At 43.0% G+C, this 17007-nt stretch overlaps 1 protein-coding gene across 1 annotated transcript in view; it reads right to left on the bottom strand.

Annotated features, from left to right (window-relative positions):
* CNTNAP2 (contactin associated protein 2) overlaps positions 1-17007 on the bottom strand; it is a 1818787-nt gene that overhangs the window by 54456 nt on the left and 1747324 nt on the right. The window contains exon 21 of the mRNA XM_056520555.1: positions 10247-10340. Within this exon, the coding sequence (XP_056376530.1) occupies positions 10247-10340 (94 nt within the window). The remainder of the gene's footprint in view (positions 1-10246; positions 10341-17007) is intronic.

The raw sequence follows: 17007 nt of genomic DNA, 5'->3' as shown, positions 1-17007 counted from the left end.
CAACAGTTACTACCACAGCTCCAGCAATCATCTCCTCCGCCAGCTCCTGTACCTCCTCCGCAGCGAGTGGCCGCTTCTGGAATACGACTATCCTTGCCGGATAAATTTGATGGGGACTCTAAGTTTTGCCGTGGCTTTCTTTCCCAATGTTCATTACACTTGGAGATGATGTCGGACCAGTTCCCCACTGAAAGGTCTAAGGTGGCTTTCGTAGTCAGCCTGCTGTCTGGAAAAGCCCTGGCTTGGGCCACACCGCTCTGGGACCGCAATGACCCCGTCACTGCCTCTGTACACTCCTTCTTCTCGGAAATTCGAAGTGTCTTTGAGGAACCTGCCCGAGCCTCTTCTGCTGAGACTGCCCTGTTGAACCTGGTCCAGGGTAATTCTTCCGTTGGCGAGTATGCCGTACAGTTCCGTACCCTTGCTTCAGAATTATCCTGGAATAATGAGGCACTCTGCGCGACCTTTAAAAAAGGCCTATCCAGCAACATTAAAGATGTTCTGGCCGCACGAGAAATCCCTGCTAACCTACATGAACTCATCCATCTTGCCACTCGCATTGACATGCGTTTTTCCGAACGGCGTCAGGAGCTCCGCCAGGATATGGACTCTGTTCGCACGAGGCGTTTCTTCTCCCCGGCTCCTCTCTCCTCTGGTCCCCTGCAATCTGTTCCTGTGCCTCCCGCCGTGGAGGCTATGCAGGTCGACCGGTCTCGCCTGACACCCCAAGAGAGGACACGACGCCGCATGGAGAATCTCTGCCTGTACTGTGCTAGTACCGAACACTTCCTGAAGGATTGTCCTATCCGTCCTCCCCGCCTGGAAAGACGTCCGCTGACTCCGCACAAAGGTGAGACAGTCCTTGATGTCTACTCTGCTTCTCCACGTCTTACTGTGCCTGTGCGGATGTCTGCCTCTGCCTTCTCCTTCTCTGCTGTGGCCTTCTTGGACTCTGGATCTGCAGGAAATTTCATCTTAGCCTCTCTCGTCAACAGGTTCAACATCCCGGTGACCAGTCTCGCCAGACCCCTCTACATCAATTGTGTAAACAATGAAAGATTGGACTGTACTATACGTTTCCGCACGGAGCCCCTTCTAATGTGCATCGGATCTCATCACGAGAGGATTGAACTGTTGGTCCTCCCCAATTGCACTTCTGAAATCCTTCTTGGACTTCCCTGGCTTCAACTCCATTCCCCAATCCTGGATTGGTCCACTGGGGAGATCAAGAGTTGGGGGCCCTCTTGTTCCAAGGACTGCTTAAAACCGGTTCCCAGTAAACCTTGCCGTGTCCCTGTGCTTCCTCATGTAACCGGTCTCCCTAAGGCCTATATGGACTTTGCGGACGTTTTTTGCAAAAAACAAGCTGAGACTCTACCTCCTCACAGGCCTTATGATTGTCCCATTGACCTCCTCCCGGGCACTACTCCACCCCGGGGCAGAATCTATCCTCTGTCCGTCCCAGAGACTCTTGCCATGTCTGAATACGTCCAAGAAAATTTAAAAAAGGGCTTTATCCGTAAATCCTCCTCTCCTGCCGGAGCCGGATTTTTCTTTGTGTCCAAAAAAGATGGCTCTCTACGTCCTTGCATTGACTACCGCGGTCTTAATAAAATCACGGTTAAGAACCGCTACCCCCTACCCCTCATCTCTGAACTCTTTGATCGTCTCCAAGGTGCCCATATTTTTACCAAACTGGACTTAAGAGGTGCTTATAATCTCATCCGCATCAGAGAGGGGGATGAATGGAAAACGGCATTTAACACCAGAGATGGACACTTTGAGTATCTGGTCATGCCCTTTGGTCTATGCAACGCCCCTGCCGTCTTCCAAGACTTTGTTAATGAAATTTTTCGTGATCTACTATACTCCTGTGTTGTTGTATATCTGGACGATATCCTGATTTTTTCTGCCAATCTTGAAGAACACCGCCAGCATGTCCGTATGGTTCTTCAGAGACTTCGTGATAATCAACTCTATGCCAAAATAGAGAAATGTCTGTTTGAATGCCAATCTCTTCCTTTTCTAGGATACTTGGTCTCTGGCCAGGGACTACAAATGGACCCAGATAAACTCTCTGCCGTCTTAGATTGGCCACGCCCCTCCGGACTCCGTGCCATCCAACGTTTTTTGGGGTTCGCCAATTATTACAGGCAATTTATTCCACATTTTTCTACCATTGTGGCTCCTATTGTGGCTTTAACAAAAAAAAATGCCGATCCCAAGTCTTGGCCTCCTCAAGCGGAAGACGCCTTTAAACGACTCAAGTCTGCCTTTTCTTCGGCTCCCGTGCTCTCCAGACCTGACCCATCTAAACCCTTCCTATTGGAGGTTGATGCCTCCTCAGTGGGAGCTGGAGCTGTCCTTCTACAAAAAAACTCTTCCGGGCATGCTGTTACTTGTGGTTTTTTTTCCAGGACCTTCTCTCCGGCGGAGAGGAACTACTCCATCGGGGATCGAGAGCTTCTAGCCATTAAATTAGCACTTGAGGAATGGAGGCATCTGCTGGAGGGATCAAGATTTCCAGTTATTATTTACACCGATCACAAGAACCTCTCCTACCTCCAGTCTGCCCAACGGCTGAATCCTCGTCAGGCCAGGTGGTCTCTGTTCTTTGCCCGATTTAATTTTGAAATTCACTTTCGGCCTGCTGATAAAAACATTAGGGCCGATGCTCTCTCTCGTTCCTCAGATGCCTCTGAAATTGAACTCTCTCCTCAACACATCATTCCTCCTGACTGCCTGATTTCCACTTCTCCAGTCTCCATCAGGCAAACTCCTCCAGGAAAGACCTTTGTTTCTCCACGCCAACGCCTTGGGATCCTCAAATGGGGTCACTCCTCCCATCTCGCAGGTCATGCGGGCATCAAGAAATCTGTGCAACTCATCTCTCGCTTCTATTGGTGGCCGACTCTAGAGACTGATGTGGTGGACTTTGTGCGAGCCTGCACTATCTGTGCCCGGGATAAGACTCCTCGCCAGAAGCCCGCTGGTTTTCTTCATCCTCTACCTGTCCCCGAACAACCTTGGTCTCTGATTGGTATGGATTTTATTACTGACTTACCCCCATCCCATGGCAACACTGTTATTTGGGTGGTCGTTGATCGATTCTCCAAAATGGCACATTTCATCCCTCTTCCTGGTCTTCCTTCAGCGCCTCAGTTGGCTAAACAATTTTTTGTACACATTTTTCGTCTTCACGGGTTGCCTACACAGATCGTCTCGGATAGAGGCGTCCAATTTGTGTCTAAATTCTGGAGGGCTCTCTGTAAACAACTCAAGATTAAATTAAATTTTTCTTCTGCATACCATCCTCAATCCAATGGACAAGTAGAGAGAATTAACCAGATCTTGGGTGACTATTTACGACATTTTGTTTCCTCCCGCCAGGATGACTGGGCAGATCTTCTACCTTGGGCCGAATTCTCGTATAATTTCAGAATCTCTGAATCTTCCTCCAAATCTCCGTTTTTCGTGGTGTACGGCCGTCACCCTCTTCCCCCCCTCCCTACCCCCTTGCCCTCTGGTCTGCCCGCTGTGGATGAAATTTCTCGTGATCTTTCCACCATATGGAAAGAGACCCAAAATTCTCTCTTACAGGCTTCTTCTCGCATGAAGAGATTCGCAGATAAGAAAAGAAGAGCTCCTCCCATTTTTTCCCCTGGAGACAAGGTATGGCTCTCCGCTAAATATGTCCGTTTCCGTGTCCCGAGCTATAAGTTGGGACCACGCTATCTTGGTCCTTTTAAAGTTTTGTGTCAAATTAATCCTGTCTCTTACAAACTTCTTCTTCCTCCTTCTCTTCGTATCCCTAATGCCTTTCACGTCTCTCTTCTTAAACCTCTCATCCTCAACCGTTTTTCTCCTAAATCTGTTCCTCCCACTCCTGTTTCCGGCTCCTCGGACATCTTCTCTGTCAAAGAGATTTTGGCCTCTAAAAAGGTCAGGGGAAGAACTTTTTTTTTAGTGGATTGGGAGGGTTGTGGTCCAGAAGAGAGGTCCTGGGAACCTGAGGACAATATCCTGGACAAAAGTCTGATCCTCAGGTTCTCAGGCCCCAAGAAGAGGGGGAGACCCAAGGGGGGGGGTACTGTTACGCCGAGCGCTCCGGGTCCCCGCTCCTCCCCGGAGCGCTCGCTACACTTCCCTCACTGCAGCGCCCCGGTCGGTTCCACGGACCCGGGGCGCTGCGTTACCACCTCCGGCCGGGATGCGATTCGCGATGCGGGTAGCGCCCGCTCGCGATGCGCACCCCGGCTCCCGTACCTTACTCGCTCCCCGTCAGTTCTGTCCCGGCGCGCGCGGCCCCGCTCCCTAGGGCGCGCGCGCGCCGGGTCTTTGCGATTTAAAGGGCCACTGCACCGCTGATTGGTGCAGTGGTTCCAATTAGTGTTTACACCTGTGCACTTCCCTATATCACCTCACTTCCCCTTCACTCCCTCGCCGGATCTTGTTGCCCTAGTGCCAGTGAAAGCGTTCCTTGTGTGTTCCTTGCCTGTGATTCCAGACCTTCTGCCGTTGCCCCTGACTACGATCCTTGCTGCCTGCCCCGACCTTCTGCTACGTCCGACCTTGCTTCTGTCTACTCCCTTGTACCGCGCCTATCTTCAGCAGCCAGAGAGGTTGAGCCGTTGCTAGGGGATACGACCTGGTCACTACCGCCGCAGCAAGACCATCCCGCTTTGCGGCGGGCTCTGGTGAAAACCAGTAGTGACTTAGAACCGATCCTCTAGCACGGTCCACGCCAATCCCTCTCTGGCACAGAGGATCCACTACCTGCCAGCCGGCATCGTGACACTGGTTTTGCGGTCTAGTTACCTGTCAGTGTTATTGCAATGACAGCGCTCATAAGAAAGTGTAGGGATTTTTGTAGGGAAATGTGGCCCAGTAGACAATGAACAAATAGTAGGACCAAAACAATATTTTACTGTAAGAAGTGGGCTGTTCACAATGGCATCTTAAAATTAATTGGCCTTAATTTACTATTGTAAACCCTACATGTTTTGTCGGGTCGTGTGCCAAAATTTGGCACATTGCGGCACAAATTGTGTTTGCCCCAGAATTTGTGCCAAAAATTTTACAACCCGACCAACTCTCCATTTTACTGAGAAAACCTGGATAAAGGGCGTGGTCGACTGGAAAAGGGGGCATGGTTGCCAAAAGGGGGCATGTCTCCGACATTATCAAAGAATCCCAACATATTTTCTAAGTTTTGTACAGAAAATGTGGTGGATTTGAGCTCTGGAAAACCCAACAACTCAGAGTATGAATAAAAAGAAAGCAAAACGTAGGGAAACATTAGTAAATACTGTAAAAAAATACTTGTAGGGAATTAAAACCCACAAAGAAAACTCCCCTCCACTCTTAGTAAATCAGAAATGTAGGGAGGTAGCTGCAACCGAAAATGTGATTGTATGGAATTCACTGCCAGATGAGTACTCACGCCAAGGTTGTGTAACCCATACAACGTTATTTACATATTGAAGAGGTGTATATATGGATATATATATACTGATTGCATATTTTCTCAAATCTGGGCTTATATAGTTAGTTAAATACTAAATAGTTGTAAATAAATTGATTGATGTTTTGGTGGTATAAGGTGAAAGAAAGAAAAGGATGTGATATATATATATATATATATATATATATATATATATATATATATATATATATCCAGGTATATCACCTGAGTATATGTGTATGTAGAAAATGTGTATAAATATTAAGTTGAAATTACAATAAGTGATTGGGTGATGTGAGTGGATAGTATATGGGTGGTAAATAAGTGATATAGGAGAACTCAGTATATTTCAATATTTATTTATAATATAATGACTATCTACCCCTGCAGGGCCCTTGCATAGGGTAGAATAGTACAATTGATCGTAAAATAGTTTAAAAAGTATAACTTTTAATTAAAAATAATTAAAAAATAATAATAAAGCTTAGAAAACGTATACAAATATATACATATATATACAGGTGTATATATATGGAAACCAGCTATTGTTCGCTTTCCAGGATAAAAGGCAATAGTATTGGATAACCTTGCAGTATTATAGTTTGTATCCGGTTTGTGAAGATAGTTTAGTGTTCAATTGTTAGTATCACAATGGTTGTGGTAAAACGTGGATACCGGTATCCTTAAATAAATTGTTTTTATAGCATATATTCCTATGGACGTAGTTGGTATATTGCAATTATGTATCCATATGATGGTGCACAGCACCACTTACCGATCCTCCTAGCGGTAATCCTAGGCACACAGTCAGGCTGGCGCGGATTGCATCCGGCTCTAGGTTGGTAGATGCCTGTCTGGAGGATAAGCCGCAAAGCAGCTACGTGGGTTCCCGTGATGCCGGACTGGCACGGCTGGCGTCCAGCCGATGGAAACTGTCCGGGCTGAGCGGGTGTCCACGGAAGCGGTGGTAAAATAGAGGATCAGTAGTAGATGCTGGCAATGGATACTGGCGGTGTCCTCGTGTGCTGATGCGCACGTATTGCAGTGGGCCCCAGTCCTAGGGTCTCCAGCGGTTGCAAATCGTAAAGTGCGTTCCTGGCTTTTGATCAAGGTGTCTGTATCAGACTGCTGGTATAAGGTGGGTGGGCTAGACGCGTTTCGAGACACGCTTCGGTCTCTTTTTCAATAGCTATGTCTGATTCAGCTATGGACTGTGCACCATCATATGGATATATAATTGCAATATACCAACTACGTCCATAGGAATATATGCTATAAAAACAATTTATTTAAGGATACCGGTATCCACGTTTTACCACAACCATTGTGATACTAACAATTGAACACTAAACTATCTTCACAAACCGGATACAAACTATAATACTGCAAGGTTATCCAATACTATTGCTTTTTATCCTGGAAAGCGAACAACAGCTGGTTTCCATATATATATACACACCTGTATATATATATGTATATATGTGTATAAGTTTTATAAGCTTTATTATTATTTTTTAATTATTTTTAATTAAAAGTTATACTTTTTAAACTATTTTACTATCAATTGTACTATTCTACCCTATGCAAGGGCCCTGCAGGGGTAGATAGTCATTATATTATAAATAAATATTGAAATATATTGAATTCTCCTAAATCACTTATTTACCACCCATATACTATCCACTTACATCACCCAATCACTTATTGTAATTTCTACTTAATATTTATACACATTTTCTATATACACATATACTCAGGTGATATACCTGGATATATATATATCACATCCTTTTCTTTCTTTCACCTTATACCATCAACATATAAATCAATTTATTTACAACTATTTAGTATTTAACTAACTATATAAGCCCAGTTCTGAGAAAATACGCAATCAGTATATATATCCATATATACACCTCTTTTTAGTAAATCAGGCCATTGTATTCCAAGTTTACAAAGTTTGACAAGTACTCCTTTTAGATCATACACTTTACCTACCCCTTTCTCTCCAGACATTAGATAACCTACCTAATTTAACCTATTACTAGAAGAGGGACACAGTGCTGTCACTATTGGAGGAAGGGAGGTAATGATCATACATTTCTGACTGTAGGGACATGGGGACAATGTAGTGAATATTTTTAGAGGGATGCTACACTGACTGTTCTTGCTGTGGCTGATCAAACTGTAGTGACGACGCAGGTCAGGTTCACAAATATGTTGTTTTTTTTAAAAATAAAGACCATTATTCTGTTTTACAGGCTATATACTTTAAAAAAAAAATTCCCATTGCTTATATACTGGCAACATATTCTCCAAAGCTAAAGATTATTATAGAAGAGTATTACATCAAAAGTGCCAGGTGACCTTCACAGGTACATTATGTTTTTCCTATTATGAATCGGCACTGTGTAGCATAGTGGGATGTTGTTATTGTTGAGGTCATCTGCTTTGGATCAGTACAGAAATACTGGTAGATTTCTACTGCCAGCTGTAATTGTGGCACACCACTGCACTCTGCTGCTGATAACTGGTACTACATGTCTTCTCCATGTCAGATCTGATCATACTAGCATGTTTTTGGAGTATGGAGGAAACTGGGTCATGTGAAGGAATACATCTCTGACAACTTATAAACACTGTACAAATTCTACCCCTGGTTTGTTATGAACATTAAAATTACCATGCTGCGCAGACTTATTATAACCATAAATCAATACATAAATATACAAGTTATATATTTGATTTTTAGCAAAAAAAATGACAAAGTTATTATCTTCTTGTGTTGGATGCACTAGGAAGTTTGTATAATAACATGCTAGTCCTGAGATTTGTTCCCTATGGTAGACTGCATGTTCCCTGTCATGAAAACATAGATGGCAGATGATGACCAACACCTAAAGGTCCCAGGCTAAAATGCACTTCTGGTCCCTATCAGGCCTGTGACTGTACAGGGTAAGGGTATGTTGTAAACATTGGTGTGAATAGGTCTTCACACCATTTATATGTTCAGTGTTTTCTTCTAATATGATGCTGTGTAAATCAATGTACCGTATATACTTGAGTATAAGCCGACCCGAATATAAGCCGAGGCCCCTAATTTCACCCCAAAAACCCAGGAAAAGTTATTGACTCGACTATAAGCCTAGGGTGGGAAATACATCATCCCCCCTGTCACCATCCAGACCCCTGTCATTAACACCCCTGTCATCATCACCCCCATCCTCATCACACCCGTCATCATTTCCCCCCTTCATCCTCACCACCTGTCAATCCCTTCATCAGTGGTCTTCAACCTGCGGACCTCCAGATGTTGCAAAACTACAACTCCCAGCATGCCCGGACATCCATCGGCTGAGGGGGGCTTTTTTCAGCACGAACAATCATGCTGAAAAACTCGGCTTATACTCGAATATATACGGTAACTAAATGACTGAACACAGCATCAAATCTGCAGCAAACACTGTACATGTTATGTACCTTTAGTATTTTGCAATTTTGTTTATATTTTTACAGTTATTACTAAATTGCTGCTGAATGTACCAGTGGTAAAAGTTTGGTATCCCACAGAGAATTGCAAGAGAACAATAGGCCACTAATAATCAGGGATTCTTAGACCAGTGTATCTGCTGGGATCACTACTGGACTGGACTAGCTGGTATCATTACAGCACTGGAACAGCAGAAGTAATTAGACTACTGGACTGGACAGGCCATTAGACCACTGGATCAGCAGGGATTAAATTAAAGCACTGGACCAGCATTGATCATTACACCACTGGACCACCATGGATCATTAGACCAATAGACCATTAGACCACTGGACTGTCAGGGATCATTAGACCGTTGGACCAGCTGGGATCATAAGACCACTATCCCATCAGGGATCATAAAAGCACTGGGCAGCAGGGATCATTAGCCACTGTCCCATCAGAGGTCATTACACCACTGGACTAGCAGAAATCATTCGACCACTAGACCAACAGGGATCATTAGACCTCTGGACCAGAAAGGATCATTAGATCATTGGACCATCAGGGAGCATTAGACCTCTGGACAAGCAGGGATCATTAGATCACTGGACCATCAGGACCAGCTCTGGACCAGCTAGGATTAGCAAGGATTGGGATACTGTATGCACCATGGATTACCACTGAGTATTTCAATGACCACTGGGTATAATAAATGGGTTAAATATAACACTTACCGTGGGAAGTAGACACTGGGCATTTCACTGACCAATGGAAATCAGAAGATGGCTCAGCTATCCTGCAGTTATTAGTTATGGCATTACATACAGTAATACTTGGTGTCTCCACCAAAGTGGTAACTTGAAGCACCTTTGCAAAATCTTTATTAGGACACTTCACAAGTATGTTATATGGCTGAGGGACCTAAGGGCCCCCAGAACCATCAGGGCCCAGATTGCTGCTTTTTGAATTGTATTGCCCAAACATTTTGCATTTGGGTTGAGAAACTAAGCTGAATCACACTTCTGACCATAGATCAATCCATGATTGAAAAGAACTAGTTATTATTCTTTACAATGTCTATGGCAATCCAGAAGCCAGTGATCTAAATGACCTCTCTTGATAAAAAGATTTATTGTCATAGGCGATACAGGATAGATGTGTCTGCCATTGGGGGACACACGCTCTCTGTAATATTTACATCTGTAATTATTTCCTCCTGATGCTTTTCAGTGAGATCCATAAAGTAGTCCTAGTCAATGTGACATTACGCTGTCGCCCCAGTATTTCATGTTTGTGAACACTTCACTTACCTAACACTCTTCCCAGGAAAAGGGCCTTCGGTCCGTTAAACTGAGTCTCAGAAGTAGGAGGAAGGCTGTATGTTGCTGGAGAGTAATGATCGAGCTGAGGAACAGGAATAAGATAGAGACAAGAGGAAAGTGAGATGGGGGTTTAAATAAAGCCCGCTGACATTATATTTCATAAGATCAGCTCTTTTTAATATCACATTTTCCTGATGATTCCTTTTCCAATACATCTCTGACCACAAGAAGAATGGATGTCCTTGAAAACAAAGGAGAGCTATTCATTTATCAGGAAGAAAATGTCTCGTCCTTCTGTTTCTCAAGCAAGAGCAAGTTGAGTGCAATGCAGTACATTTACTATATGCAAAATTGTATAAACCTTGTTACATGTATAAATTATATCTTTTCTAGTACTCACATTCATGATTTTCTATCTTTCTATTTAGGCATTATATTAAATATGTGTATATATTATTCCATGAGTAATTCTCTTATATAAAAATGCTAGCAGTGAACCTAAGAAATATAGAAGCTGGCTGCCTTTGGTAATAACTACTTAGGTAGGTAGGTCCTCCAACTCTACACTGCTGCTAAGACCTGCAATTTATTAATAGGTATGGGGTCTGCATTTCTCCCGCCACGTGCGGCAGGAAGATAATGTCAGCCTCTATGAGCACCCCAGGTCCAAATAGTATCATCCAGAAAACTACAGAACAGTGAATGTGAACAGGGGGCCTGCTGGTGCCTATAATTGGTATCACATCTAAAATCCCTGCAGGTAAATACACTAGTGTCCTACCTCCCCCATCTCTCTCTGTGGGTACCATCTTTAATGTATCCACTCTGAATCAACGGACAAGAAGGGCTCCAGACGACTCCCATTTACTATTATGTGGTCCGTCGGGAGCCGTCGTTTTTTGACGGGAATAGCGGGAGAAAAAGACATTGTATGATCGTATTTTTTCTCCTGCTATTCTCCCCGGGTTTCCCAATGGATATCACTTTGTCACAATAGCAGTGTGAAAGAAACCTAACCTGTCTTTTTTCTTTCTTCCTCATTTGCATGGCCTCCCTCCTTACTGCCTCTACCCTGCAAAGAAGAAGTACAGTCTGGCAAAGGTTCTCCCTTTGGACTGAAACCCATCGACATCTTCACCTACGGTATGTCACAGGTCTTCTCAGTCCTCCTCTTGCTCCATTTTTTATCATGATGTGTTTAATGACTTCTAGTGTTAGGCCTGAATACCGATGTCGAACATAGACTTCTTTTTAGTAGAATGTAGACGAAAGGAGCACTGGGCACACAGGTTCCGGTTAAGCAGTTTATTTGCAGGTGGAAATGCTCAGCAACAATTGTTTCGCTACTCACAGGTAGCTTTCTCACAGCCTGGGGCTGTGAGAAAGCTACCTGCGAGTAGCGAAACAATTGTTGCTGAGCATTTCCACCTGCAAATAAACAGCTTGACCGGAATCTGTGTGCCCAGTGCTCCTTTGGTCTACATTCTATTTGTGGCAAGCTGTCCTGTATCCAATGAGAGCACCGGGGATCAGTGCCGTGAACGCACAGGAGGTTTTGCCGTGTGTCCTTGGGGGATTAAGTGTTAAGCAGTGCCGGCTGCTTTTTCTTACTGGAGACTTCTTTTTAAAGCATTGCGGTCACAAAAAAATTTACCTAGTATTCATTCAGGAAATGCATCAGGATAGTTCAGGATCCTTTAACATTGCATTACTCTACTACCCTATAGTACATGGAGCCGATCAAAACAGAAAAAGTGAAGGAATAGCCAACCCTTACAAGTCCTGTTGGTATTATCAGACCCTAATAGACATTGGCCCAGATTTATCAAACTGTTTCAGAGAAAAATTGGAGTGATTTTACCACAACAACCAATCACAGCTCAGCTAACAGGCTGTGGTAAAGTGAAAGCTGAACTGTGATTGGTTGTTATTGAAAACTCTCAATTTTTTTTTTCTCACACAGTTTGATAAATCTGGGCCATTATGTCATAAGGTTTTCTATCAAATATTCCATGATATTATGCAACAGCTATGCTCCCAATTCAGTGCAGATCCCCTTTATCACAAGAGTTCTGTCCAAACTAGGGCTGGGCGGTATACTGGTTCATGCAGAATACCGAAATTTTTGTCCTGCACGATATGAATTTTATCCCATACCGCAATACCGGTTTGTCCCTTCCCCTCTGGATTGAATTATAAGCCCAACGCTACGCTGTCCCAACTGATCATCCCTAACTAATCATATGTGACCCGCGAGCGCTGTTCTGCCCCCCCCCCAATTAATTATCAGCCCAGCGCTGCGCTGTCCCCATCGGGGTAAATACTCACATATCACCCACAAGCGCTACAGGAGGACGAGGAGGGCAGCGATTGCGGGTGATATGTGAGTATTTACCCCAATGGGGACAGCGCAGCGCTGGGATGATAATTAATTTGGGGGGGGGGGGAAATACCATTATATACCGTGGAACTGCCATAAGTTACAAAAATAAGAAGAGTAGAAGGTGGTAGTCTAGAGCTGGGCGGTATGACCAAATGCATGATACACATATTTGGTCATACCGCCCAGCCCTAATCCAAATTCGCTTAACTACAACTTTCTACTCTTCCTATTGGCAAAGACTACAATGTTCCTTTTTCAGTTTTAAAGGGAACCAATCATCAGATTTTACCCTATATAATGCTTGGCAAAGCGTTATATAGGGTAAAATTGTTGTCCTCACCATCCCCGGGGGATGCTCCTGCCCCCAGGGATGTGAAGATATGAAGTTACAAACTAGTAGTCACATGGGCGGGGAGCTCTTCTCACCTACTCCCGTTCTTCGGCCGGGAGCGATGCCCCCTTCCGCTTGATTGATTGGCTGGGTCATCACTCTGCTCCGTCTGTTCAGTGAGCGGAACAATGACGCGGCCCATCAATCAAGCGGAGGGGGTGTCGCTCCCGGCCGAAGAACGGGAGTAGGTGAGAAGAGCTCCCCGCCCAGGTGACTACTTCCGGCGGGGGCGGTGACTAGTTTATAACTTCATATCTTCACCATCCCTGGGGGCAGGGCCTTTAGGAAATTAGTTAGATGCCATCATCTCTATGAGCTGTGGATGAATAGTAAATACTTTGAGTAGAGAATATACCCTCTTCTTACATCACATAGCACTCATTCTTGTAACTCTCCTGAGCCTTCGTATGACCTCCACAGCTGGGATCCAACCATATCATGTGGTCAGATCATGCGCCGGTCACCTTGAACTTATTTCCGGTATCCTCACCGACACAAGTCTGCCACTGGCGGCTTAATGGATCTTTGCTTAACAATACAGAGCACAGGATTCCCTTGAGACCTGACTAAAAGAATATTTTGACGAGAGTATCGGTAGCATTTCATTTTTTTTGACTGTATGGGAGGCACCAAAAATAGTGTTCTGAGGGCATTACATATCTTTAGCCTCGTGTCTCAAGAAAAACACAATGAACCAGAGGCTAATCTATGGACCCTGGAGAGGGAAATGACAGCTAATCCTTCATAATTCTCAGGCCTCACAAACTAGTCCATATGTAGATAGTAGTCTTACTAATGGCCCCACACGCATGGCTTCAATTTTTTTTAATGTCTTCATACCTCTGCCTTTCTCCTTACCCTTTGATACTAAACAAAGACAAGCAAATCTGAACAGGCAAAAAGCGAATTTCAAAACAGAATTTCGCTCGGAAATTCCTTAGTGTGAATCGAGCTTAATTGTTTTCTTTTACACATTTATTCATGGGCTTCAATGAATACTTTTCAGTATTATTAGAAGAATGCTTTTCTTTTTGTACATTAATGTAAAATGACATTTCGGATTTTGCTAATATTATGTGCATAAACAGATTGAAGTACAAACGAGATGCAACATTAGCACCATCTAGTGGCGGATATGTAATTTGTTGCGTGCTGTAGCTTTAGTTACCGTATGTTGTTTTGCACTTGCACAAATGTTCATGCTAATGTCAGATGAGGTTCTTTTGTTGTGAGAAATGACATATTGCAATACTTAGCCTTGAGGCTTTGAATACTTCAGCATGGAGACATGGCTCAGTGACTGGGTTTTTGTCTTTCTTTTTATGAGGATTTATACTATTTCAATGTGAATTATTTTATGCTTTGCATTGGCTGTCATCTGTTACAGTCTCCATAGTGTTTATATTCTTACAGATAACCTATTGACAGAGAACTAGAAGGCCAAATTATACATGTTAAGTGGACCCTCAGATTACCAACTGGGGGCTACAAAATGGTTTTGCATAGGCTTAAAAACATGTGTTTACTACTCCCCATGCATCTAGAGGCCCATTACTCATGTGTCAGGAAAAGCATTATGTCATCTATAGGTGGCCATTAGTAGCCACAGTGTACTATCATAGAAATGCTTTGATCTATAGGCAATCGGGTTCTAATTAACCCCTTATTGGTTATCCTTAGGGAGAAGTGCAGAATACCGTCTGCACTGAAAATCTTGCGGCTCCAAGTAGATTTTTATGGCTGTGATCCCTGGTACTCCACTGGAAAAACATTTTTTTAAATCAACTAGTGCAACAAAGTTAAACAGATTTGTAAATTACTTCTATAAAAAAATCTTAATCCTTCCAGTACTTATCAGCTACAGAAGTTCTTTTATTTTTGTATTTCCTTTCTGGGACCACAGTGCTCTCTGCTGACACCTCTGTCCATTTTAGGAACTGTCCAGAGCAGGAGAAAATTCCCATAGCAAACCTCTCCTGCTCTGGACAGTTCCTAAAATGGTCAGAGGATATAAATTGATACGTGTCCGATAAGACCCACAAGACTATATTATATTATACTACTACTGTATTATATTAACCATGTTAACCATACTATGCCACTATTGCATTATATTAACCATGTTGGAATTAAAAAAAATAATAATAATATTAATAATAAGTGTCCCAACATAGTGTATTCTAGTTCTATCACTACTAATCATATCCCATAAAAGCTTGTAAATGCTGTCTTTATATAGCTCAAAGGACTGTTATGTTGGGGGATATTAGTAGTGTAAAACAACGTCATGGTGCTTGTTTAACCCATTGGGGTAACGAATTTCCAGCATGACAATCCAGTATACCTCTCAATCGAGGAGTTTTTGTATATGACTCCCACCCCTGAGAGGGACTGTAACCCTCTCGATCCCCTGGACTATCATGCTGGAAAAATCTACTCCATGTTTTTCCACATAATGCCTAGATACCATTCATGTATTCCAATGAAAGTGAGATATATATCCGAGAGGTGTTTTCTAACTCAGATTTTCAGGGCATTGGTGGTGCACCCTACATATTAAACCTTGCACAGGGTGCAGGAGAAAAGATACACTACAAAGCAGGTGTTGCAGTTGATATACTGCTTTACCATATGAACCTTATTGTTAGCATATGAACAAAATGTTGATGATTGATGCATGATCCTACAACAAGTGCAGACAGCATGACCACACTTGAAGGACCCTAAATGTCTCAGCCAAGTAGGTTTGCAGGATGTGAACTTAGCCTTAAAGGGGTACTCCTGTGGAAAACTTTTTTTTTTTAAATCAACTAGTGAAAGAAAGGAAATAAAGTTAAACAGATTTGTAAATTAGTTCTATAAAAAAAAATCTTAATCCTTCCAGTACTTATTAGCTGCTGAATACTACAGAGGAAATTTTTTCTTTTTGGAACACAGAGCTCTCTGCTGACATCATGAACACAGTGCTCTCTGCTGACATCTTTGTCCATTTTAGGAACTGTCCAGAGTAGGAGAGAATCCCCATAGAAAAAACATATGCTGCTCTGGACAGTTCCTTAAATGGACAGAGATGTCAGCAGAGAGCACTGTGGTCATGATGTCAGCACAGAGCTCTGTGTTCCAAAAAGAGAACCATTTCCTCTGTAGTATACAGACCCTAAAAAGTACTGGAAAGATCAAGATTTTTTTTTTAACAGAAGTCATTTACAAATCTGTTTAACTTTCTGGCACCAGTTGATTAAAAATTTTTTTTCCACGGGAGTACCCCTTTAACTGTTTTGCATTAGGAGGAGCTCCCCAGCCTGTATGTTTATGGTATATATGGTGCATTATAATAACTAGTGGGAAATGTTATACTATTCCTTGATCTGAATAGCAGACTTGCATATTTAGTAGACACCATAAAGTCTTTTTTTTTAGTTTGTGGCAGGGGTTCAGGATACAACTTGCAAATGGTAATTTGTGGCTGAGCCCTCACACAGCACTGATCACACTGGGGGATCTCACTTTAAGACTGGCACCATCTTGAATTATTATTTGGCAGTTTGCAGTTGTTGAAATTGTATAATCTTCCAATTCTATACATGCGACAAATCACAGACCTGTGCTTGAAAACAGTTAAATCTTGCTGAGAGAGTGTCTCTACCCGGGCTTAATCCTCCACTAATGTGATATAATTAAGCAACCAGATGGTTCCTGCTTATTAAAAGTGATTTTTTTCTAAAATATTCAAAAGTCTGTCTAGACTCCTACCAGCTTCTCCAAGGTAGATCATTATGTTAATTTGAATGCATCATTTATAAGTTGGTTTCTGCTGTAGAACACATCATTTTTTGCCATGGCGGGAAGTTGGCATACTTGCTGCCAGTCTATAGACAGAAGAAGAAAGCTTCTTCCTTACTGCCTTTTGTGGTTGCAGGTCTATATAAACCATATTTTTGCCAAAAGCTTTGAATGGCCTTGTCCAATCACACA

This window comes from Hyla sarda, chromosome 5 (assembly GCF_029499605.1).
Source record: "Hyla sarda isolate aHylSar1 chromosome 5, aHylSar1.hap1, whole genome shotgun sequence".
Lineage (NCBI taxonomy): Eukaryota > Metazoa > Chordata > Amphibia > Anura > Hylidae > Hyla > Hyla sarda.
Note: the sequence above shows the minus strand (reverse complement) of the source record. Positions and strands in the feature narration are given on the sequence as shown.